A 27,677-nucleotide genomic window follows, 5' to 3' on the forward strand; every position below is an offset into this window, starting at 1 on the left:
ATCAGCCTCGAAAAACCAGAAGATAAACCAGGATGGATTAGGTGGGAAATCAAGCTTTTATTTTGAGACTTTACATTGTGTGATATAAAAATGTTTACACAAGTATGTTGCCTTCTACACATAATCCTCATAGTAGAGTGGATAAATTCATGACTATAAGCTTCTGCCCAAAGTGCATAAATCCAGAGAAATTATACAAAGTTGAAAGCCATAAAATATACTTTTCTCTTCCGGAGAGATTTATTTTATTGAACAAAATACTTATGTTATTGTAAGCACTAACTTTTTTATTTTTTTGCTGTAGCAGCAAATAACTAGGCTGCATAATAAATAATTAAAAGAACAATTGCTATTGTATTGGTAATAATCTACATTGTGCACCCTCGATTTACCTAGAAACTGGTATTGTGGCTTTGTGGATCATGCCGCACAGAGCCATACTTGTCACTTCCTTGACAGCATGTCATGCATACCGCCTCCTGCATACCTAGTAAAGAGCAGTCTTTAAAAGTCTATCCATTGTGCATAGCAAAGCTTATACATTGATGCTGCATCTCTAATCTGTGCTTAAGAGCCAATGAGATGTTTCAGTGCAGAGAAGATAAAACACATGCAGTTACGGTTTGGTCGTGTCCATGTCTTGTCACTAGTGTCCAGTCCTAGTACTAAAGCATTGAATACCTAGCAGCTTTTCTTATTTATAGATTCTGTACATCGCGCTTTAAGTTTGACTGCAACCTCAAGACCTAACAAGTGGCAGCATTTAGTTCATTGCTAAAGACCTTTTGTTGTGGTGAAAAAGAAGTGTATGACAAAGCATCACGGGAGACAAGCACAAGTGGTGCCATTGGAGACTCAAACGGTGTTCCTTTCTCGAGAATCTCGTTCCAGGTTGTGCTGTAGCTGCACCACCACAGTTCCAGGGTTGTGCTCCTCATCACTGCTGTCACTGTCATCTGCATCATCATCACCTGCGTCGTCATCATCATCGTCATCTTCATCAGAAGACTCCGCTATGCACTGCTGTGAGCGCGATTCGGACATGGCTCCAAATGACTGTGTGCTGGCAGATGGGACAGGTCGCAGTAAAGGAGTGTTTTCTGAAACATCATTATCTTCTTGGCTACTGTCTGAATCGGACTCAGAATCTCCTTGGGATGGAACAACTTTTTGCTTGCAGACAGGGCAGGTTTTCTTGGTTTTTGTTAACCATGGGTCAACACACTTGCAGTGATAGGCTGATAAGAGAAAATCTATTAGGCATCTTGACAAAGGGTGTGAATATTTATAACATTACAAAAATAATAAAACAAAACTACACACAATTAAAGGGCTATTTCCAGAATTGACATTTGTAATGATATGACATGACATTTATCATCTAGGCAGAGGAGAGGTGAAATCTAATGGCTGGGGGCCCCACATCAATGACTAATATGAGGTTCCATGCAGCAGGGTGAATGCTCAACCCTGGCCTCATTTGAAGGCCTCCTTACTGTGGTTGTGTAGTAAGGAGGAGTTTGGATGGAGCCAATATTAAGCATCCACCCTACTACTCCTTGGAAGGTCTATGGGCCAGATGGAGATAGCCAAGAGCTGTACTCTGCTACCTTCATCAGTCCCATAGCTCTTGCAAGGAGTGGAGGCACACATGCTTGGCAACCATTCCATTCAGGTGATCTCTGAGTGTCACCAGAAAATTTACCAATTTAGGAACTTCAGATTTATGATGATTTGGAACTTCCGACTGGTTTGTTGATCAGAAAAAGTTTAGAATAATGGCCAAGTTTAATTTAATTCCTGGAACTAGAATAACAACTCTGCTTTCTTTTAATGGTTTTTCCTCCATTTTATTTTATTTTTTCACTTAATCCTGAGAGATGAGCTACCGTTCTGTTATTTGAGGCAGTATGCTTTATCAGGTGCCGTATTTTAACGTGAAATTTCCGAGCACATTATCCATTTCCAGCAAATTCTCCCTATACTTATTTCTCACCCAAATTTACTGAGCTTTGTTCTCTAACTGCTTAATAGGATTAGTCTGATTTTTTTCCCTAATATCTCAGTTCTGTGTGCAAAATGTCATGTGTATCCAATTACCGCTAATGCTTATTACACTTGCATCCTCTCTCTTCTACACTGTATTACTAAGCATTTCTACAATATTCTTCCCCCTCTGTATAAGCAGAGTTTGGAAAAGTAACATAATTACAATATATATATTTGTGTGTTTTCTGTTTTTTTTTGTTTTTTTTTTTAACTTGCCTATAGAACCTGTTCCCACATGTTTATTATATTAATATTAACAAGAAAAACCAAACAGAAGATGCAGACATGATGGAGAGATGATGCTGTAGTAATACTATTTGTGTCTGCTCCTCAATATACTACTATTTTATGGACATTTATCTGGATGTCATGGGACATATGACTGAAGTGTATGGTATGCCGTTTTCTACACAAATAAATCAAGTCATGAAAACAAGAATAGCTCTTTAGCACTGAAGAAATGGGCTGAAGAACTTGATCAGTCCTCAATTGCTAAACATTAGAGATTGCTTTGACTTTGGTGGATATCATTACTTCCATATACCTGTTCAATCCATTTAACCTTTATCAATTTTCTCCATGAGCAGTCCATATTAAATGTGGACTCCCCATGTCGAAATAATCCAAACATAAAAAGCGACCTCCATCCTCCAGGAGGATGCATCACTCCTGTTGGGAGGACTACAGTAGCTTTGTATGTACAAGCTGAAATACAGGATTGAACATGTAGATTCAAATAGCACATATATGGATATGTCCACTCCTCCATTAGCTTGAAATTGGTTAATGTCTCCATTTTCTTTATAAACCGAATTCCATAATATATTGTAAAATCCTGGCAAATTCTCTAACAGGCTGCAGTTTACAACTCAACCACTGGGCTGCCAAAGATACATACAGGATAGTCTGTTTGTGAGAATAACCTTACATCATGGTGTTCCTCCTGTGACACACTGCCTAACCAACATTTGCATATATCTGTAGTACAGTGCACATACATAAGGAATAACTGTATTGCTAGCCATTGCATGGCCCCTATTCTACATTGTTGTACAGTTTTTCCCCATCTGCAGGCTACATCTCGAATTTTTAGCTGGTAGGTGGAGTCTCCTATACATTGCACAGTGACTAGAGAGGAGAATCTGCTCCATAACTCTCTCAAGCATGAGCAGGGAAGTCCTGTCCTACCAATAAAGTAGCTGGAGTAAGAAAAAGACTGCCTATTTAGCTCCAAAAGCCCCATCTGTGCCTATATAACTCCTCCCTCACTCATTGCTTGCTTGGTGCTCCTCCCTCCCCTTTACATAGACATCTTTGTAATCCAAAACATCTGTGACTTGCAGTCTGTCTTGCTCTAGATTCTAGAGTGAATGTTCGTTCTGGAATGAAGGAAAGAGCAGTGAAAGAGTCTAATACATGAAGATGTAAGCATTATTACTTGTACTACTGATTTATGCAAGGCTTGTTTAAAAGCTATTAACCATTTAAAAGTGGTTGTAGTAAGTTTTGGGATGAACTTTGGTGATTTTTCTGATCTGCCTGCCTGACAGATAAGAACAGTAGACTTTCTATCTGCATCAACCCTGACAAGCAGGAAGTTTTTCATTTGCACCAGTCAATCAGGGAAAATTTTATGTCCATTGTCTAATCCTCTGACTGATCAGAATGGACACTAGACAGCAGTGTGAACCTACCCCTAAGGGCACATGTGTAAGTCTTAACCTGATCTGTGGAGGAAGACATCTATAGATATGTTCTGATTTTCTTACCATGTGAACACGGCAACACTCGCAGCTTATCTCCTTCCTCATACTCATCCAGACAGACTGCACACACATCATATTCATCACCTGTAATACAAAGCAGAATCCACAGTATTAAACCATGTTAACAATAACAAGAGCAAGCTTGTGGAATATTGCACAATGACATTAAGCAAACAAACACACATGGATATTACACATGGCGGAGTCACTAGGCTAAATATAGATCCTGCACGGGACTCCATTGTCTTTGTTCCATATTTTTTGATTCATTACAGATGTTGAAGACAAATTCTTGCAGCATCTAAATATTTACACATCTTTAAGCTGCTCACCATTTGGATATGTTACACCAACTTTACCCTACAAGGAGACACGGCTGTTCCCTTGCATTTCTCCCTAGACCTTAAACTGTGCCTGTAGTATAGATACACAATGCAGAAAGCAAGACAACCTTCTTATTATACCGGAGGATTAGGATAACAATGTAAAAGTATGTTGGGCGGTGGCAAGCACCAACCATATTTTAACGCTCTCGATTTCCTACTCACAAGTGCCCAGGAAGAACCCTCCCTACACCCACAGGGGGCATTCAGACAGAGTATTTTGGCGTGGATTCTGATGCGGAATCCGAGCGGAAAAAAAAAAAAAAAAAAAAGCCTCTCTGACTTCAATGGGTTCCGTTTTCCATGCGGAACCCATTAAAATCACTGGGGGGACGTCAAGAAATCCTCTCGTGGATTTACGTGGGTTCCATGTGGAAAACGGAACCCATTGAAGTCAATGGGACACGTTATTTCCACGCGGATGCTGACGCAAATTCTAGTGGTCTTATCATTGAATACTAGAGCATAAGTAAGGGACTGGGCGAGTGTTTAGTGCATCAAACCCAGGGCTGGGAGCCTACTGTGAATAACAGAAAGAACTATATGAACAAGAGCAATATGCATACTGTAATGTAAGATGATCTTTCTTAATTTCCCTGAAGTGCTGCATATTTGACCATATCTGGTGATCTTACCTTTCTTAAACTTATGAATGGGCAGTTTTTTCAGCTGGTCTTTGCGCAGTCTGTTCCTTCTTGCTCTGTGTCGATCCTGAACAAACTTTGTGATCTATGTAAAAAAGAATTCAGATACAGTACATGGGAATTAGTCTCACAAGGCAGTGTCCGCATTTATAAATGCTTTAGGCTCAGTCTACGCATCTCAAATTTCTCACTTGGTTACTTGGAACAGGATGTAGGATTTTCTCCTATCCAATATTCAATATGCATATTTAATGTTTATACCTAATATCTAAAATTGTTCCCAATCTAATTTCTGCCCCTGCTGTCTATACTAGGTATACAGTTGTGCTACTTACCATAAAAATGACAATTAGCACCAGACAAATGCCAACAATGATTAGAAATGGAATTAAGTAGTATTCCAAAGGCAGGTTCCCATCAGGCTTTAGTTCAATGTATGCACTGTGCAAAACAAAGCAGAACACATAAATGGGATAGTAACACATCAGACATGTTGGCACAGTTCACATACGCCCAATTTCTAGAATATTAAATCTTGAAATAATTTGCAAAATAAGATAAAGGTCAAATAAAATATATCTGCAAAACACAATTTAAGGGAGTCCATGACATTACATTGTAGCAACGGGTTCCTATTGCCTATGTGAGTAAAATACATTCCTAATGCTATATGTGCTCTTAGTACTGAATATTCTCTAGTTCTATAATATTACAGCTGTAAATTTCTAGCTACTTTGGCTAAAACTATAAATGTTAAAACACAGGGAAAAAAAATAAAGCTTAAATGGAATCGGTAACCAGGGTGAAATATATTAAGCCAGCAGCACAGTTAGATAGGTCAGGATGATTTTAATGCTTTCTCCCCATGAAAATTCATGCATCTGTCACAGAGATACTCAATTATTTCACAATATGCAAATGACCAATCTGGAACAGAGGACAGCACCCTGGCTCCGAAATGCTACGCTCCACTCTCATCTAGCCCTGTCACTCATAGGATGGGTCAGTTTGGTGCAACAGAATTGCCCTTGGTGCTCCACGTTGCTCAATTTTATATTATGAAATAAATAAATATCTTTGCAACAGAGTCATGAAAGAGGGAAGGGGGTAGGTGAAATCACATTTATCTGACATTTTGAAAAGTGGTAATATTATTATAAAAATAAATAAATAAATATATATATATATATATATATATATATATATATATATATATATATTTTCATGACTATGAAAATTGTAGATTCACACTGACTGCATCAAAACTATGAATTATCATGTGGAATTATATACTTATAAGAAAGTGTGAAACAACAGAAAATGTCTTATATTCTAGGTTCTTCAAAGTAGCCACCTTTTACTTTGATTACTGCTTTGCACACTCTTGGCATTCTCTTGATGAGCTTCAAGAGGTAGTCACCAGAAATAGTTTTCACTTCACAGCTGTGCCCTGTCAGCTTTAATAAGTGGGATTTCTTGTCTTATAAACGGGGTTGGGACCATCAGTTGTATTGTGCAGATGTCAGGTAGATGCACAGCTGATAGTCCTACTGAATAGACTGTTAGAATTTGTATTATGGCAAGAAAAAAAAACAGCTAAGTAAAGAAAAAAAAAAAAAAAAAAAAAAAAAAAAAGAGTGGCCAACATTACTTTAAGAAATGGATGTCAGTCAGTCTGAAAAATTGGCAAAACTTTGAAAGTGTCCTCAAGTGCAGTTGCAAAAACAATCAAGTGCTACAAAGAAACTGGCTCACATGAGGACCGCCCCAGGAAAGGAAGACCAAGAGTCACCTCTGCTGCGGAGGATAAGTTCATCCGCGTCACCAGCCTCAGAAATCACAGGTTAACAGCAGCTCAGATTAGAGACCAGGTCAATGCCACACAGAGTTCTAGCAGCAGACACATCTCTACGACAACTGTTAAGAGGAGACTTTGTGCAGCAGGCCTTCATGGTAAAATAGCTGCTAGAAAATCACTGCTAAGGACAGGCAACAAGCAGAAGAGACTTGTTTGGGCTAAAGAACACAAGGAATGGACATTAGACCAGTGCAAATCTGTGCTTTGGTCTGAGGAGTCCAAATTTGAGATCTTTGGTTCCAACCACTGTGTCTTTGTGTGATGCAGAAAAGGTGAACGGATGGATTCTACATGCCTGGTTCCCACCGTGAAGCATGAAGGAGGAGGTGTGATGGTGTGGGGGTGCTTTGTTAGTGACACTATTGGGGATTTATTCAAAATTGAAGGCATACTGAACCAGCATGGCTACCACAGCACCTTGCAGCAGCATGCTATTCCATCCCGTTTGCGTTTAGTTAGACCATCATTTATTTTTCAACAGGACAATGAGCCCAAACACACCTCCAGGCTGTGTAAGGGCTATTTGACCAAGAAGGAGAGTGTTGGGGTGCTAAGTCAGATGACCTGGCCTCCACAGTCACCAGACCTGAACCCAAGCAAGATGGTTTGGGGTGAGCTGGACCGCAGAGTGAAGGTAAAAGGGCCAACAAGTGCTAAGAATTTCTGGGAACTCCTTCAAGACTGTTGCAAGACCATTTCCGGTGACTACCTCTTGAAGCTCATCAAGAGAATGCCAAGAGTGTTCAAAGCAGTAATCAAAGCAAAAGGTGGCTACTTTGAAGAACCTAGAATATAAGACAGATTTTCAGTTGTTTCACACTTTTTGTTAAGTATATAATTCCACGTGTTCATTCATAGTTTTGATGCCTTCAGTGTGAATCTACAATTTTCATAGTCCAAATATGCAAATAGTATTAGTGACTGACTGACCATTCCTTGTGTTGCGAGAGAACAGCCTTGGCACAGGAGTCGTGGGGTTCGTTGAGTTAAGAGTCACTTGTTTTTTTGTTTTGTTTTTTAATGTAGATTGTGAGCCCCATATAGGGATCACAATGTACATTTTTTCTTATCAGTATGTCTTTGTAGAATGGGAGGAAATACACGCAAACACGGGGAGAACATACAAACTCCTTGCAGATGTTGTTCCTGGCGGGATTCGAAGCCAGGACTCTAGCACTGCAAGGCTGCAGTGCTAACCACTGAGCCACCGTGTTGCCCCCAAGAGTCACTTGTTTTGTTATTTTATGGCTTTTTGTTTTTATAAATCAGCAGGAAAACTAATTGTGCAACGGTTCTGGGTTCAATTGACACTCTTACCCTTTATCCCAAGTAAAATGTTCTTTCATAATCTTTGCAGACTCCTCTCCAATAAAGACGGATGGAATGTCAATTTTCTTGAGAACGTCAACTAAAAGATAGACTACAATTAATACAATATATTTTTCACAAGTCTTTTTAAATTCTACAGTCATGGCCAAAAGTTGAGAATGATACTGTAAGGATTGGAGTCCGGGTCAAGCAGTGCAAAGTGACACAGCTGGGAAAGCAACACTGTGCAACTAATGACAAAAGGGGTCATAGGCCCTGCAGCTATAACTATGCTGTAATATCTGAGATGAGACAGACCAATGCACTTCCTAATTGAAGTGCGCCTACCACGACTCCTTACACTTCTATCCCGGCGGCTAGGATAAGGGGAGAGGAGGCCCTGAAAGTCCTAGGGACTGGAGTCACACCTAAACAGAAAGCACAGTGTAACTGCAATGCAAAACAAAAGACTAAACAGCATGGAACCAGGGAGGACCACAAGTCCCAGCAAGACACAGAAGAGAAGGCGAGGTCAGACGAGCAAGAGGTCAAGCCAGGAGATATAATAAAAGGTACCAAATCAAAAGACAAGGGATAGTCAAAAATACAAGCCAGGTATATAACCAAGGAACAGACAGGGAAACAGACTGAGCAGGGGGACCAGGAAACCCAAAGTGAATGGCTGGCAAGGATCCATGCCTGGGTGGGGTTTAAATAGCAGCAGAGAACACACCTGATGGCTAATGACATGGAGACTGAGAGCAAGGAAAAGATTAACCCTTAATGACCTAAGCACATCCAATAGAACTCCTAACACGTCTCCCAGGGAGACGCTGCGCAGCAAGGAGACCGCGGCGACTCCGTATCCTGACAGATACAAATATTAAATTTTTACAAAGTCTACTGCTTCAGTTTTCCTAATGGCAATTTGCATATACTCCAGAATGTTATAAAGAGTGATCAGCTTAACAGCAATTACTTGCAAAGTCAATATTTGCCTAGAAAATGAACTTTATCCCCCAAAACACATTTCAACATCATTGCAGCCCTGCCTTAAAAGGACCAGCTAACATCGTTTCAGTGATTGCTCCATTAACACAGGTGTGGGTGTTGATGAGGACAGGGCTGGAGATCAATCTGTCATGATTAAGTAAGAATGACACCACTGGGCACTTTAAAAGGAGGCTGCTGCTTGGCATCATTGTTTGTCTTCTGTTAACCATGGTTATATCTAAAGAAACACGTACAGTCATGATTGCACTGCACAAAAATGGCCTAACAGGGAAGAGTATCGCAGCTAGAAAGATTGCACCTCAGTCAACTATCTATCGCATCATCAAGAACTTCAAGGAGAGAGGTTCCATTGTTGGCAAAAAGGCTCCAGGGCGCCCAAGAAAGACCAGCAAGCACCAGGACCGTCTCTTAAAAGTGTTTCAGCTGCGGGATTGGGCTACCAGCAGTGCAGAGCTTGCTGAGGAATGGCAGCAGACAGGTGTGAGTGCATCTGCACGCACTGTGAGGCGGAGACTCTTGGAGCAAGGCCTGGTCTCAAGGAGGGCAGCAAAGAAGCCACTTCTCTCCAGAAAAAATATCAGGGACAGACTGATATTCTGCAATAGGTACAGGGAGTGGACTGCTGAGGACTGGGGTAAAGTCATTTTCTCTGATGAATCCCCTTTTTGATTGTTTGGGACATCTGGAAAACAGCTTATTCGGAGAAGACGAGGTGAGCGCTACCACCAGTCTTGTCTCATGCCAACTGTAAAGCATCCTGAAACCATTCATGTGTGGCGTTGCTTCTCAGCCAAGGGAATCTGCTCTCTCACAGTCTTGCCTAAAAACACAGCCATGAATAAAGAATGGTACCAGAATGTCCTCCAAGATAAACTTCTCCCAACCGTCCAAGAGCAGTTTGGCCATCAACAATGCCTTTTCCAGCATGATGGAGCATCTTGCCATAAAGCAAAGGTGATAACTAAATGGCTCAGGGAACAAAACAGAGATTTTGGGTCCATGGCCTGGAAACTCCCCAGATCTTTAATTCCATTGAGAACTTGTGGTCAATCATCAAGAGACGGGTGGACAAACAAAAACCTACAAATTCTGACAAAACGCAAGCATTGATTGTGCAAGAATGGACTGCTATCAGTCAGGATTTGGTCCAGAAGTTGATTGAGAGCATGCCAGGGAGAATTGCAGAGGTCCTGAAGAAGAAGGGTCAACGCTGCAAATATTGACTTGCTGCATTAATTCATTCTAACTGTCAATATAAGCTTTTGTTACTCATAATATGATTGCAGTTATATTTCTGTATGTGATAAAAACATCTGACAAACACACAGAAAAACCAGAGGGCAGCAGATCATGAGAAAATATAAGATTTGTGTCATTCTCAAAACTTTTGGCCATGACTGTACAATTGATACATATGCCCAAGGACGTTTACTTTAGGTATTTTACTTGTACCTATACCTTTTTGCTGTTCAATATAACAGTTTGCAAGCCACACAGAAACATTAGCCCTATGTTTGAAACCAATTGTCAATGGTATTTTACACTTAAAGGCAATTTGTCTCCAGAAAATGACAACCAGGTTTTTTAATCAGGTTTAAAGGTTAATCATATTTGTAAAGGCTTTTTGTGAGTTTTTAAAAGGTTTCCATTTCCTCCAGCAACAATAGGAGATTTCACAGCTTATCCACTCCCTTGTCTACTCCGTGACCTCTGCACAGGTCACAGTGCATGGCTAGAAATCTCTCCCATAGAAGTGAATAGGGTCTACTCCAGACCATTGTGACAACATGGCAAAAGCTGAATTACAAAATATTGTGTTTTTTTTTTTTTTTTTTTTTTTAAACATGGCTATTAAATTGTAAAATTAAGAATATTACCAAAAACTCGAACAAAAACAAAAAAAACAAAAAAAAAAACAAAACACGCAGGATTGAAACAATAAGCGCATTCCCACATAAATTTACGAAAATCATGAAAACAAAAACAAGTAGCAACACATAAGCAAGTTCAAGGAAAGGAATGATATTGGACAATGATTATCTATTTGTGGGCATTTTAAGATATCGGAGTAATGTGAAGATGTAATCCAATGGATGGAGTTGGTCTGTGTGTCAAAACTATTTGAATATTAATACACTCGCACTTTATTCATGACCAAGTCGGTTTCAGGGTGATGCATATGAAAAGGAGTTCTTCAGGTCCCTAGGCAATTTTGATACCTATGGCTTATCCTGAGGATCGGTCAAGCACTGGTCTGCTGCTCCAGTTGCCTCTGGGAGCTGGTCAGTAAGAGGTGTGTGTGTGTGTATATATATATGTATGTATGTGTGTGTATAATATATATATATATATATATATATATATATATATATATATATATATATATATATATATATATATATATATATACACACATACACACACACACACACGAGCCACCACTCTCCATAAGCAGAAGTCTTTATAAACTTTTGCGTAGAGAATACAATTGTACAAAGACATACAATGTCACTTCCAGATTTTCTTCTATCCATTTTGGCTCCACTCTGCAGGAATACATTAGTAAGAACTATAGCTGAAAACCACTTGCATTTAGATAGGATAGAAAGTGGCATGCATACCATCATTGGATCCCATGCTGATAAGGTCATCAGAGTCGACATTGTAAACAATTGCAGCCTTGTATCCAGCTTTCTGTGCATTCAACACCTAGGAGGAAGCACAACCCATTACCTTCCATTTCTCACATCAGCACGGGTGAAAATAAGTTTACTAGCATGTAGAATGGGTTTGTCACACAATTCTCGGTTGTTACATTTAGAAAGGTTTTTGTATGAAAGTAAAAAATAGGATTACAGCTCATAAAGACATAGACAAAGCACAGCTGCCTTTATTGAACAAAACCTTATAAAAAGGAGACAAACATCTTTTACACACACACACATATATATATATATATATATATATATATATATATATATATATATATATATATATATATATATATATCTCAATTCACTGACGGGTATTCTACTCAAAATATTTTGTATATACAGCTGAGGGAGTAGAAATAAAACATAACTTTTATTTTTTAATATATTAAAATTGTGCCCATTATAGCATAAAATATTCCAATAGGGAGATTCACTAACCAGTAAAGAGATTAGGTAGATATAGCTTCTATCTCTTTGATAAAGTGAAACTCTCCCCTTTATCTTTCCAATTGGCAGGAAAAAATAGATAAGTATTCCATTTGTTCAGCAGGACTTGGAGGAGCAAGAGTTAATATGCAGCATTAGCTCCCAACAGTACTCAGAGGTCTGACCAGGTAATGATATAGCCAGTATACAATGGATAAGCAGCAGTCCTATCTATCCTCTGGTTCAATTTAAATGTATTGTAAGTCCCTGAACTATTACACGGAGAAAAAACTATTTCCTAATACCCTCTATACGTATTTCACTAGCTGATATTCTAGCTCATCAGGAGGTTTTTCTAAGGAAAGATGAAAGCTGCAGTGAAAACTGCACTTCCCACGTCCTTGGTGGTAGGACGTGGTATTAGGTTAGACTGCCCTAACCTAACCTAACACCACGTCCTACCACCAAGGACGTGGGAAGTGCAGTTTTCACTGCAGCTTTCATCTTTCCTTAGAAAAACCTCCTGATGAGCTAGAATATCAGCTAGTGAAATACGTATAGAGGGTATTAGGAAATAGTTTTTTCTCCGTGTAATAGTTCAGGGACTTACAATACATTTAAATTGAACCAGAGGATAGATAGGACTGCTGCTTATCCATTGTATACTGGCTATATCATTACCTGGTCAGACCTCTGAGTACTGTTGGGAGCTAATGCTGCATATTAACTCTTGCTCCTCCAAGTCCTGCTGAACAAATGGAATACTTATCTATTTTTTCCTGCCAATTGGAAAGATAAAGGGGAGAGTTTCACTTTATCAAAGAGATAGAAGCTATATCTACCTAATCTCTTTACTGGTTAGTGAATCTCCCTATTGGAATATTTTATGCTATAATGGGCACAATTTTAATATATTAAAAAATAAAAGTTATGTTTTATTTCTACTCCCTCAGCTGTATATACACACACACATATATATATAATAATATATATATAATAATAATAATAATATAATAATATATATAATAATATAATAATATAAGTTTAATGTATGAATATATTTATGATCATATATATATATATATATATATATATATATATATATATATATATATATATATATATATATATATATATGATCATAAATATATTCATACATTAAACTCAATACATCACAGGCGACAATTCAGAAAGTGGTTTTACCTCTAGTTTAATAAAAAGTTGTGACATAAGCAAGTGAGGGGTTCACACAAGCAAGCAACCTGGGCCCCAAATTAACCTTTGGGTTGTATGGACAAAACAAGCCAGATTACCTACCACTTACTGAGTATAAGTGAAGCTCTTCCCTTGTCGAGGGGGCACTTGAGGCCCCAGCAGCATTCTACAGCAAGCTGCAACTACCCTGGACACATCTGCCATGACAATCACTAGTAAAAGTATAGAGCGGTGCAGATTCTCAAACTAAATCTGGAGCAAAATACACAGCGAAATGAGGCAACACTAAAGTTATTATTTTGCTTCACTGTCAGTGATGGGAATATGTATTAAATATTTTTTTGTCTTCAATCGTTTGACCCTGACTACACAGTACATGGACCACGATGAATAAAAGGATATTTATCAGCATTGTTCCATAAAATGTATTAATTTTAAAAAGAATTATCATTTTTGCAACCAGCTCGATGAAATGGTTAAAGCAGTTTCAGGAGAGTGTTCGGCTAGGAGCTTGTGGAGAAGGGCCGCATTCCTGAAATTCCATGGCCAGCCTGATGGACACCATCCCACCTAAAGACAGCCCACCCCAAAGAATTTTTAAAACAACATCACCGCACAAAAACTGCGTCTACAGCCCTACACTAAAGCCTTATGGACGAAGTAAGGCAGTACAATATGAAAAGACAAATCGGAAAGATCTGTGTGCTAAAATAGAATGCTCCTTCAGGATAAGCAACCTCCGTTACAGAAAATCTCTGTGGCACAAATCTGTCGCACACATCCGAATTGGATCTGTAAAAATTCCATGCATAAGGAGCAGAAATGATACCATCCAGATTTATAGAATGGATATATGCCATAAGTGCAAGACTGACCTATAGCGATCAAAATGACTACTATTATTGTGCCGGGTTTCATCACCCTGCATAGAAAGGCCTGTTGTTGGTTTCCCTCTTGTTTCATGACACATGGATCAATGCCTACTCCATAGGCTATGTTCACACTACTGTTATTAACGGGGTTATCCAGATTCCAAAACTTATCTGCAAGTACATCCACAGAAGTGCTAAATACTCACTGTTCCCTTGTGCAGCCTTTGCTTGGCTTTATTATACTTCAATGTATCACGGTTATTTACACGCAGTAACCCTGTGGACAAACTACATTTCCCATAATTCATCTGCCTGCTCTCACTCCCTGTGTACCACTGCCTTCTCCCTCACCTGCAGTTAAGTGACCGGTAATAAATCACTCCCACATCGGAGGTCACATGCGGATGTGAGGTTTGCAAGTTCATGCCTGACAACCTCCATGTATCAAACAGAGTGAGAGCAGGCAGATGAAGCATGGGAATTGTAGTATATATGCATGTAAATAATAGTGATACAAGGAGCAGCAAGTAAAATAAAGACAAGCAAAGGCTGCACAACGAAACAATGAAGTGAATATTTGAAAGATGGATAACACCTTTAATGTCAGTTGAAGTCATCTGTCATAGGATGTCAGAAACAGACATTAACTGTAGCACAGTCTTTCTTACATTACAATAGAAGTCAATGGGAACAGATACAAAGTCCTCCATGCAGGACTATTTCTTCTGCCAGAACAGTAAAAGACATGATGGAAGAAAGCCTCTGACTTGTGAATGAAGAGTCAGGAGCCAGTCATTTAAGGCCTGTTGCTTTCATCCTGTGACGAATGAGAGCAACAGACATTAATTGATAGTAGTGTGAACTTACCCTTAAGTTTCCAACCAATGCAGAAGGGGGTCTTTTATAGATTTGACATCTAGAACTAAAGGTACCACCTACACTGCCATCACCTCTCTTAAAGGGCACGTTGAGAAGTCTTTAAAGGCTGTACCTCTAACTTTGCTTCCCAGATTATTTCATCCATCTTTAGACCAATAAGATGAGTAAGAGGCCTTGTAAAATATTCAGTCACTTAAAAGGATCCTATCATTCAGAACACACATTTTGAGGTAATTATATGCCTAAATAGCTGCCTCCAGTTCTTCCAAAGACCCCCCGGTTTTAGTAGAAATAGGTAAATACTATATGCTAATGAGGCTCACCGAGCGCCCTAGGCATTCCCCAGAACCAGCGAGCACCCCGGGCATTCCCCAGGACCAGCGAGCACCTCCTGTGTCATACCTCTGTAACGCCCTTCCATTTCTTGCACTTCAAAAGACCTCCTCCTTCACATTTGCTGTACCACCTAGATCTTCTGTTGTCTCAGTCCTAGTGGTTCAAATCCTGTGCATGTACAGTAACGCTCCATTCTGAGCGGTACTGAGCATGCCCAAGCACCATTTTGTTGTAGTCCGTACAGTACTTTGGAAAAACTAGAGGCAGCACCTGAATAGCCTTTTTAAAGGCTATTTGGGCATATGCTTAGCTCAAAATGCGTTTTCTGAATGATAGAATCCCTTTAAAACAACTTTGCATATAAATAGTATAAAGCCTACAACAGGGAGGCCTGCAGTGGTGTAGTTATTGCACAAGTGTCCATAGAAACAGATTAACAGTGTCTTGTACCCATAGAGATCTGTGGCATTACACATTCGGTCTCTGTACAACCCACTCAGGTCTTTAGAATAGTAACATTCACCAGAAAATGAAAAGCAATGCAATGAACCAGACCTGATAAAGACATGCATATAGCAGTTTGGATGTACTGTATTATTGCTCCTGCCATGTGAATTCATGTCCTTTGGGGGTCACTTTAACAACATTATGTGTGATGCAAGGTAACACAGAGCTTAATATCTCCAGAGGGCAAAGTGCTGGTGTAAGATCCCAAAGGGAGAAAAAAAGTTCCATAGCAACTAAATGAGAGAAGAGCCGCAAAACCATCTGGATGCAAAGCCATTTCCACAGGCATTACCCAATATACCACTACAAGATTTACTAAAGGCCATAAAGAGATTCTAAAATTTTATTTCAGCTAGGACTGTCTTATCTTTCGCACAGGTTGATGATCCAGCAAACAAAGGAACATTCCCTCCAGCTCAGCAAACATGTCCTGCCATCAAGATGCTTGTTCATCACAGACCCCATCTTATATAGACAGATAATTGGTTTTCAACAGCAGATTCCCACTCCCTTCCCATATAAAAGAGGAGGGATATGAACAAGTGATCAAAACAGCAATCACTGCATCAAACATCTCCTGGTAAGTCGCAAGCAAAAGAAAAGCAAACAAGCACTGATCGGCTTCCTAAACTCTCCACTATCGCTTGTTACAGGCAATTCATCTAGCCATGGCAAAAAAAAAAAAAAAAAAATCCTTAGAGCGGTTGTTCAAGCCTGGATACTGATGGCCTATCCTTAGTAGAAGACAAAACTCAATGGCAAACTACTCAGTGTGCCATGCAATAATTGTAAGGATGTCAACGTCCTACATCAGCGTTTCCCCAAACTTTTCAGACTCTGCATCTATGGAAAAAAAAAAAAATCCTCAGAGCAAACTTATCAAATAATTTTTACCAAAATATAAAAAAATTGTTCTACAGGACCCAGCTAATGTGGCATGAAGTCATCATCCCATCCTGTCCTACATGAAAGTCATATAACGCAATCCATATCAACAACCCATTATATAGCTGACTAATCTTTTATTCCAATGTGATCCTTCTCTGGCGATGGAATCGACTTTTAGATGAACAAACGACTTGGACTTGTCTACATACAATAGGGAATGAGCCTTATATAGCCTAATCTTTACATATGTTGAAATTCAAGGAAATCTGTCCAGCCTTGTTGAAATGAAGGAATGCCATAGTATACTCTTACACTTGCTTCAAGATATAAAAACAGTTGCTTGCCCTTTGACTAGACCATCTCTATACTGCTCCCCAAGAAAGTGCTGACCCCTGCTACAGCATAACAGCTACCATTTACTTCCCACTGATCTGATATTGATGACCTATTCCTAAGTATTGGTCACAAATATCCAGGCTTTGATAACCACCTTTAAAGGTGCTCAAACTTAAAAGGATCCTATCATTCAAACTCATTTTTTTCTCACTAACACGTCAGAATAGCCATAAGAAAGGCTATTCTTCTCCTACCTTTCGCTGTCTTCTCCATGCTGCTGTTCCGTAGAAATCCCGTTGTTTGTTGGTATGCAAACAAGTTCTCTCGCAGCACTGGGGGCGTCCCCAATGCTGCGAGAGAACTCTCCAGCGCCGCCTCCATCTGCTTCAGGAATGTCCTTATCACACGTCTTCTTCCGGCACGCGCAAGCAGGGGGGGGGGGGGGGGGGGGCAAAATTCAACGCATGCTCACATTGGCTCTGGCAGAGCCGACTTAACGTGCGCGCGGTCATTATTTTCTGGCCGCTTACGTGAGCATGTGCAGTACACTCCTGTAGTTCTACCGGGTAAAGCGCGAACTGCGCCTGCTTGCGCGCCGGAAGAAGATGCGAAAGAGGCCGTTGCTGAAGAAGATTGAGGCAGCGCTGGAGAGAGTTCTCTCGCAGCATTGGGGACGTTTCAGTGCTGTTTGAGCGCTGGGGCCCGCCCCCAGTGCTGTGAGAAAACTCATTTGCATACCGACAAAAGCCGGGATTTCAAGCGAACAGCAGCGCAGAGAAGACATCGAAAGGTAGGAGACAAACAGCCTTTCTAAAGGCTATTCCGACGTGTTAGTGAGAAAAAAGTGAGTTTGAATGATAGGATCCCTTTAAGTATTTGACAGAAGAGTATTATGGAAGTTGAAGCTGTCATACCCTGTGGATAAAGCAGACACTACATATACAGCTATCATCCAAAACCTATTCTTGGCAATCCGAATGCAAATGGAGGGATCATTGACAAAAATATAGGTGAACTGTAGACATTAAACAAAAACAGACATGCAAATTCAGGCACATGCACTAGGGAGCAGTTGTCACACAGGAATATAAAATCTGAAGACATCCGTCCATAAATTACTTTTTCAGATAAATGGCCTCGAGCCACCGGATTTACAAACTAACCAGGGTGATTGAGTGCACATAAAGAGAGATAATGTAAAACAGACAAAGTCTGAAATTGCCTGTTGAAAGTCATTTCTCCAGCTCCACGCGGCTGACTGCTATTGACCACAAGTCTCTATGGAGAAAGATCTTCACATGCAGGTAATGGAATCTTACATTAAGCAATGCAAATGAGATTACCTAAAAAGGCCTGGTGTCTGGCACCGGCACAGTGGCCTCGGCGCTCGGCTTAACTCTTCACAGCCTAAAAGGCCTTATGCTTGCTATGGAGATGGAAAAACTTAGGACGTCATGCTGCTATAGATACTTTATTTAATACAAGGCGTAATGGAAGTCTTTACTGTGAAAGCTCCTTCACATATTACCTTCCCAGGAGTGTATGAGCAGTTTCACACTTTTGATGTCTTTTTACCAGGCTTTATGGAAAGTATTGTTCTCCAAAATGCATTACTGTACCTATTTAGCCCATTTCTTTAAAAGTACATCACTGCTGGAGTACATTACTGCAGAACTAGTTATTCAGCAAGTCATCAAACTGGAAGGCTGCTTTAACTGTGTCTGCCTGTGACAAAGACGGGTTAGTCATCCAATGTTATCTTATCCTGAGAGCCCCATACTCATCTTTAGGATTGGCCATCAATTTCTGATAAGCCTGGATATTATAGCCCTGGAAACTGGATGCACAGCACAATCACATAGGAAATCCAGCATTTCCAGTACAGATACTGCAATCTGTAGTCAACCTTTACATGCGGTCACTGAAGTCATCAGCTCAGTTGTGACACCATTAAAGTCCTGAATAAGTTTTGTTTAATAACTATAGAAAATGTGGCTTCATAAACTTCCGGCTCAGTTTTAAAAACCCACTTGCACCCAAATACTTCCTCATGGATACTTGGCAAGGTCCCACGTCTGGAGTTGGGACAGTTTAACCTACTTCTGCTTCCTACAGAGAGGCAGATCTTGCATTTCTTCTTACGACTCAGGGCTCGTTCACATCTGCGTTGCCCTCTCCGTTGTGCAAGTTTCCGTTTCCTGCATAAAACACAGCAGGAGACGGAAACCTGCAGGAGTCTCTCACCCATTCATTTGAATGGGTGAGAAAGATGTCCGGCCGTGAGCGGCGGTGAGCGTTTTGCGCTCTCCGCCGCGAAACCGGGTTTTATAATCCGGACACAGAGTCGGACATGCAGTACTCTGTGTCCGGATTAAAAAATCCGGTTTCGCGGCGGAGAGCCTAAAACGCTCACCGCCGCTCACGGCCGGACCCGGTCTGTGCTTTGCGTCTTCTGGCATGCAGAAGACGGAAAGCACAGAACGGAAGGCTGAACGCAGGTGTGAACCTAGCGTCAGAAGTTGTTGGCAAAACTGTACAAGCCTTCCCTTTACTAGACTAATCCATTCCTTGTGTTACCTCTTGTGCGTTAGAGGTGCTACACACAGAAAACCTGACATTCTCCCAAATCTAAGTTTCGTAGGAACGTCATTATGGTGAAGCAGGCATGCAGTTGGGAATCTTGAAATATAAATGAGAGAAAATCCTCTTTGCTTTCCAGGGGATTGAGCCCTCATTTGGGACACATATACCTGTATGTACCAAGTCCAATGGCTGCGGTGATCTACAAGAGCAGAATTTAGCATAGGATTTCTTTGCCATGGTCACTTTAAAGCAGCTAGAACATTTAGCCATATGACTGCATTGATCAATTGTAATACTTTTAGCAATCTGTACTTAACCAGCTTCCATATTGCTCCTGGCTCTCTGTGCACATACGGATACAGTTTTGGTTTCTTTGTTTAGAAGTAAAAACTGAATTTGCATTTCAGCAGGTGCAGTTCATCTTATACGTTTTTCTTAATCCTAGGAACATAATGCACATCATTTACAGATTTCTTTCTGGTTTGTTCTAAGGAGACCTGGTAATATTTCCTATATCTTCTGCAGACATGCAACTAGGACATGCCAAAAGAGGATAGGTATACTTAAACATATGCCAGAAAGGAGCTAAATGGTCTTACCTTAACATCAAAGTTACAGTCCAGCCTGCGGATGAGTACTATATAAACGCTGGAGGTGTTGTCCTTGTGCATAGGTGGGGGAGCAATGGGTTCACAAGCATTCTCTGGCTTGGATGTCACTAAAAACCCCTGAAGAGTATAAAGCCAAAAAAAGATTCAATATTCAATAAAGTATAAATTCTACCAAAACACCAGCAAGTATTTCTCTACCAGTAAAGAAGACCTTTTCTATTACACTTTGTCTGCTTGCCGTGAATGGAAACCTGGATTGTTTGTTTCAAGAAGATGAAAACCTGCTGAGGTCAATGTTCTGATCACACGGGTGCAAGGCTCCTTACAAGAGAGCTCTGATAACTAATGAAATGTCTACCTGTGTGAGCACTATATGAGCAGGACAAGTTTTCATCCTAAAAAACAAAACAAAAAACATCCTATGACGGATGCCAGTCAAGGTCTACAAGCAGAGATCTTTTGCATTACTTGAGCCAGTTTATTCCCCATATAAAAGAAGTTCTGCAACCTTGGCATTTATTCACTAGGGCATATTACAGGGCGCAGAAGAATAGCTGCTAAGAGCACAGCACCATCTAGTGGACAAAGAAATAAAAGGCGTCAATACCTCCCCATTGTAGCCAGTTCATATTTACATCACCAGAGCTATGATTCACATCATTGTTCCTGGTTAGAAAATGATGGTAAGAAATGGGATTGAGATATTCTGAACCATTTACCATTGTAAACCCACTTTTTCTAGCACAATTTTAGCTTATAAAGTTACCCAACTTTTAGAACATATAGATTAATATAGATCACATGGACCCAGGGATGCAGCCTGACAAGTAGTAAAGAGCTGCACTCAGACCTGGTGGTTGTCCTTCAATATTCATCCAATCAATTATGGGATAGTGGTTTAAAATATCCCACAAAAGCACGGTAGGGTACAGTATGTCAATCTTTATGTTCCCTATACTGAAACACAATGTCCCTAATTCATAATGAGACGCACTGCTCATCATGTATAAATAAATGGCAATGAATCTGGCTTCCGCAAAAGTATAAAAATACCACTTGCTACTATTTTAGTCACCTGTGGTGTTAAGAAGCTGCTACTGGTTATCAGTTTTTTTACGCCATAAATGAATCTGCCCCAATGAGGTGGAGAAAGTTGCTGTTCAGAAATGTTTAACGTGGAAGTTTACAGTATTTTCATGGCTGCCGAAATTCTGTATGGCAAGCTTTAGGCTGAGGCCCCACTTTGTGGAAACGCAGCTTTTTTTTGTTGCAGATTTTGCTGCATTTTTTTTTAGCCAAAACCAAAAATGGCTACAAAAGGAATGGAAAATATAAGGGAAATTCTTATACTTCTACAGATTGCTCAATCCACTCCTGGTCTTGGCTCAAAACCACGCAGAAATCTGTAACAAAAAAAAAAAAAAGCTGTGTTTCTGCAATGTGGGGCCTTAGCCTTAAAGAGGACCCTTCATGTCGCTGGGCTGTGTGGCTGGCCCCTCTGTAATCGAAACACAGTATCTCTGCAGGGAGTGAACATACTGGCAAAGCTGAATGTGCACTGAATTCAGTGCTAACATATATAACAGTCCCTACCTAAGAATACATGAAAGGTTCTCTTTAAGCCCAATAGAAGCCTGAGCACTTTTCCTTAAATAATATAAATTTCCTTCATAGTTGAGACGGGAATATGACACCATGTATGGAACAAGAGCAAAAGTGCCTTTATGTATAGTATATTAATGGGCAGGACACATACAGATAATAGATCTTTACAGAGGACCTGTCATCAAGTACAAAATGCTAAATGACATATCATTTCATTGTCACTGTGCCCTGATCAGTTTATATATATGCTTTAAATTCTTTGAGAAATTTTTTTTAAAAGTTACCACCCACTTGGTGAATAAGAGTTATGTATATAGTCCCAAGGGCCATAACTTTTGGTAAAAAGGAGGAAGCACCATGGCAATCAAATGTATACGATTTAGAATGTTGTATTTGGGGCAGGTCCTGGTAATATTCTATCACACATCTAGGAGTAGGAATAAAAACTACATAAACAAGATAATAAATGTTCTGAATAGACAAACACATGGGGTATAATAATACTTTTATACAAGCATTTATAAAGTGGCTTTTCATGCTGCTTGCTAGTCAGATGGTATACACGGAGGCAGCTGATACTGCTTACAAAGAGACATGTGGACGCTACATCTGACCAACTGCATCTTGCTAACTTCAATCAAAAGGCATCTTGACAACAGTTGCTCAATCTCCCTTCTCTGTGGTGGTGTAAAAATAGAGACAAATTTTACATTAATATTAAAGTTATCATAAATGTAAAAGAAAACTGTACCATTAGAAAGCTGTGCTATTGTGTCACCTGTCTGAAAGCAGCACGTCGGCTTCCAACCTTTCACTCCCTCTGCCAAGTCCAGATCTTAGCACAAAATATCATATAAAGACACACACAGGACCTTACAGGGTTTGAGACGCAGTATAGAAAAAGGTCTTTGTATAGCTGTCCACGGTTCTGTGGCAGAGAAATTTTGACTTCTTAAAAATAATCAAATTAGGTATAAAGGGCCTGAGGGGAGTGGAATGACAGGCTGAAGGTCATTTCTGTATTGTCTGTGAATTGCTTCATTAAAATCACTTTATTGAATCATACTACTGGAGTGCTGACATTCTATCTACCTACACAAATTTTGGGACAGTTGGAATTTCTATTCTAGCCCCCACTGTTCCCAAGCAGTAAGTGATGTTAGTTTTGATGCCTGATAGGCTCTCTGTCATGTCAGCCTAAGTAAAATTTCAGACACCAAATCTAACAGCACTTATTGCTCAGGAATAGTGGGGGCAAGAAAAACAATTCCAACTGTGCTGGCATCATTGGAGTGGCACCTATTAACATATGCTAAGAACTGGAGTTGGAGAAGGTAGTGAAAGGTCTCCATTAAGCAGGCCTTCAAATATTACTTAGGTATATGCCCTATCAGCCCCTCTTTTGCAGACAGCCATAGTAAGGCAATAGTTATTCGCTAAAGAACAGAGGACAGTTGTGACGGGCGAGAGGCCTTAGTGGGCATCATTCTGAAAGACGTTTCTGGATGCAAGTGTTTGGTTTAGCATATATATCTTCAATATAAAATAAAAAAACAAAAAAAACCCAGAACATTGGCTATATAGGATTGCTGTGGTTTTAGATGCACTTTAAATACCCCCCCCCCCCCAATAATTTACATATCTTATTTTCCCCTAGCCTACAAGACCTTGTACACATTCATGGTGCTTTCCCTACATATACAGAGATATACTTACTGCATCTTCTATACTTTTACTTATAGAGCTAGCTGAGCACAGCAGAACACTCCTGTTGCAGCTGAAAGCGCTGCGTATACACTGTAGCTGTGAAAAAGCCTTCCATCTTTTCTCTTGGCTCTTACTTCTATCTATATGGACTGCAATCTGATGTCTGCTAACAAAACGTGAACATTTTCCCCATGTAATTTTCACCTTTCAGGCAGCAGATAGTAGTGTACACACTGTCACTGCACTCTTAAAGGGTTATTCCAAATTTAGCAAATGATTGCCGAGATCGGAATAATTGGTCACAAATACTCACTAAAAGGCAGGACTTACTGAAACAGGTGAGCGTTACAGGTCTAGATTATTCTCCTAACTACTACGGATGAATAGGAGCTGCGGGGGAGTTACAAAAAGAAAAAAAGTGCATCACAACAAGAGCAGCACATTTAGCCATTTCCCTATGGGAGTTATGGAAACTGCATAGAACAGTGATGCTCAACTATGTTCCGCCCTGGAAACAAGTTATTCCCATCTCAGCAGCAATTTTCTAAGATGGAAATAACCCTTTAAGCACAGAGTAAATGTTATTGAATATATTAAAAGGTATCGGGCAATGCAAACAAAATCGGGTTGGGCGAGTAATTCCAAACCAAAAGGCCGTATAAAATATTAAATTCTTTATTAATTCGATTAAAAGAATTCTATATAAAATATTCTGTTCAAAAACAAGCAAGACTGACAGAGGGTAAAGGTCAGTAGGAAATACTTGCTTGTTTTTGAACAGAATAATTTATATAGAATTATTTTAACGGAATTAATAAAGAATTTATTTAAGATTTTATATGGCCTTTTGGTTAGGAATTACTCACCCAACCCGATTTGGTTTGCTTTAATTTATAGGCATGTAATACCTTTTTCAAATCTATTTATTTTCTAGTTTTGTGTATCAAGCAATACCCACAGTTAGGTATAGACAAGGAAACCTTCCTTATGTTCTCCACCTTCAACAATCTCAGAGGCAATTATACATTTCTCCATTCATTCCACTGTTCTGAGTGTAACAGACTGTAGAAACAAATCCCATCTGTGCAGATTAAAATGTACCCAACTGATGATGGTGACTCACTGCTATAATGAATCGCCGGATACATTCAGTTATTTCAGGATATACATGTACAAAATCTCCAAAAAGTGGCCACCTGTGTGCAAAGTATTACAGTCTCTATTCCCGAAACATAAAGCAGAACACTTGGATTGCTCAGATATTCATCCGGCCCAATAACATTTTGCACAAGAACTTAAGAAGGAATCATCAAAAACACTTCAAAAGAAAAAGGATATTTTGGCCACGAGGTCCTGTCATTTTTATTGTGCTTCTCTCCACATACCTTTAAGCCATCACTGGGAAGTCTATAGCCAAAACGTGCAGGAAGGTCTTCAAAGGATTTCGACACATTGTCAGCTGAGTGCTAAAAAGAAATCATTTTGTTAAATACTTTTTTTTTTTAATTTCAAGCTGTAGCATAAAAGTGGTAGTAAAAAGGGTAGAAAGTGGCAGATTTCAGAGAAATTGTTTACTAGGGAAGTCCAATAACAAATATTTAAGATACACGGCTCATTCATGTAGTTCCTATATTTCCCTACTACGGGTAAGTAGAAATTCCATGAAGATCACAATGTGCTATAGAAGCAGACAATACTTCAATATTATAAGTAATCGATTGGGACAGGGGATTCTCTCCACCTGTCAGATAACTTACTGTACAAGCACTATATTATGGATCCGTACAAAGCTTTTGTAGGCATGGACCCCCAATAGGTTTTCTGATGTCCAGAAGAATGGGTAAAGAGACAATCCTATTGATGGCAACAAAGATATAGAGACACACAGAAGCTACTACAGTGGATCTCAAAGAGTGATACATATGCCACAAGGGGTACACACCGCTAAAACACTCTCTAGTATCCAGGAAGGTTCCCTTGTTTGTTGCTAGAGAAGTGCAGAGTGTCCGCACAAAACCTTACCCAATATTATTCTGGTTTTGTAAGACTGTGTGTATTACTGTTACTTTTACACCGTGGGGGTTGAAGGATACTGTGGTGCCCACTTGTTAAAAGATTATTGGGAATGGGAGGTTCTACAAAAGTACTAGTGATGCAGCCATTACTGAGAAGGTATAACGTTAGGCATTGTTAAACATGTTGTCCTGCATGTTCAACAGTGTTTCTTTCCCACCCTATAACAGTAGTAGCGTTGCTTACCACCATACCTCCCACCATTACGCAGGACAACAGCCCGAGCAGTTGAGGAGTGGTCTGAACAGTGCTGAAGTGTTCAGGCCCCATTACATATATTTAACATGCAGAATGGGTGGAGACGCAGCCATATAGTGACAACCCCATACAGAGTATACTTAATGGTGCTGCTTTCTTGTGTCCCTGGCCATTCCACATATTCATTATGTACCATGGCCCCCTCCTCCCACCTCATATGTTCAGTGTACAGAAGGAAACTGGGTGGTCGACAGGTGGGAATTATGTGGTATTGAAAAGTCTGGACAGCAGAGTGGTCACTTACTGCTATGATATCAGCATTTACAGGTAGTAGGTAGGCGATGGCAAAGACATGGACTGTCCACAGACTAACTCTTCTCACGGACAAAACACACATCTTCAAGATTTCCATTTTGAAGTCCACAACCTGAAATCAAAAGCAGAGAAAATCAGCATCTTAGCAAACACCTCTAAGTTATATACAAGTCTGTGTTCAGCTTATATAGGTTTATCCACTCTTTGGCTGTTCTCAAAGATCTCATTCCGCTTTATAATTGAAAAACATCTTCATAGCAACCGGTTTTTATTTGCCATATTAGTTGTGATGACTAAACAGTGGGAGAGAATATTAAAAGGTTAAGGATATCTTTGGACACAGAAAAAAATATTTTTCCATGTTTGTGAAGAAATGTACACCAAGTTTCAGGTTGCAATATTCATTCCTAGCTCTGGCTTTTTTCACGTGGTCTTCCCTTCCTGCAATATATGGTACGTGAGGTATATGCATCCAATATGTTACCATCTTCTGTAGCAGTTTTTATGCCTCAATGCAGATCATTTAGAGTCAGTGCACACAGGGTTTTTTTGGTCCAGATTTTGACACTGAATCCGCTTCAAAATCAATCTCCTAAAAAAGCTTCCCAATAGAACTCTAATGGGAGGCTGATTTTGAGACCCTTATCCATCTACACCTTGTAAAGGGTCTCCTTCCAGTCTTGCTGACAGATAGTAATGTGCGTGATTCTTCCTCCCTACTCCTGCATAGTCAGTCATAGTTTATCTTTACCATAGTTACCTCTCTACACTTACACAATCTGTGTGATTCTCTCCCAATACACAAACTGATCTTCCTGTACAAACTCCACTAACCCCTGCTGGTACATCGAATACACAGAAGAGAGGTGGAAAAGCAGAGAAGATACAGCATCTAGTAACAGTGTGCTGTTGGATCACATCAGAAGCTGCAGCGCAACCAGCTCTGTATAGGAGTTGCACAGACAATACTGCATCAAAATGAGACCGTTAAAAAAAAAAAAAAATCCTATTTAAAAACTTGATTGAAAGGGAACTTCCAGTTTATTATTGTAAGCTTCCTAAGAGATTAAAATAATTAGCACAATAAACAGTGCATACTCACCTGTCCACTTGGCCAGCAAGTGTCCTAGGAGGACTTCCGGTTTAGAAGGCTAAATATATGGCTGTAGTTTAGCACAGTACTGCTCTTTAGGCATTATGCATATGGTAGACCTATGCATGGGAATATTATACACAAATCAGACATGAAAACCTCTATATGACATTGTACAGAACTGTACTAGCATACCTATGGACACACGTGTACACACACACACACACACACACACACACACACACACACACACACACACACACACACACACACACACACACACACACACGAAAATCT

At 39.8% G+C, this 27,677-nt stretch overlaps 1 protein-coding gene across 2 annotated transcripts in view; it reads right to left on the reverse strand.

The window, feature by feature from the left end:
* Positions 1-239: 239 nt before the first annotated feature.
* The window catches only part of RNF13 (ring finger protein 13), a 51,572-nt gene continuing 24,134 nt past the window's right edge, over positions 240-27,677 (reverse strand). For both annotated transcript variants that reach the window (XM_075268821.1, XM_075268822.1), the window contains exons 2-10: positions 26,277-26,399; positions 25,087-25,167; positions 20,378-20,506; positions 11,644-11,731; positions 8,018-8,108; positions 5,178-5,283; positions 4,834-4,927; positions 3,819-3,899; positions 240-1,238 (exon numbers count right to left, since the gene is read on the reverse strand). In XM_075268821.1, the coding sequence (XP_075124922.1) occupies positions 856-1,238; positions 3,819-3,899; positions 4,834-4,927; positions 5,178-5,283; positions 8,018-8,108; positions 11,644-11,731; positions 20,378-20,506; positions 25,087-25,167; positions 26,277-26,384 (1,161 nt within the window). In that variant the 5' untranslated portion in view covers positions 26,385-26,399 and the 3' untranslated portion in view covers positions 240-855. The remainder of the gene's footprint in view (positions 1,239-3,818; positions 3,900-4,833; positions 4,928-5,177; positions 5,284-8,017; positions 8,109-11,643; positions 11,732-20,377; positions 20,507-25,086; positions 25,168-26,276; positions 26,400-27,677) is intronic.

The sequence above is a fragment of the Leptodactylus fuscus genome, chromosome 3, assembly GCF_031893055.1.
Source record: "Leptodactylus fuscus isolate aLepFus1 chromosome 3, aLepFus1.hap2, whole genome shotgun sequence".
Classification (NCBI taxonomy): Eukaryota; Metazoa; Chordata; class Amphibia; order Anura; family Leptodactylidae; genus Leptodactylus; species Leptodactylus fuscus.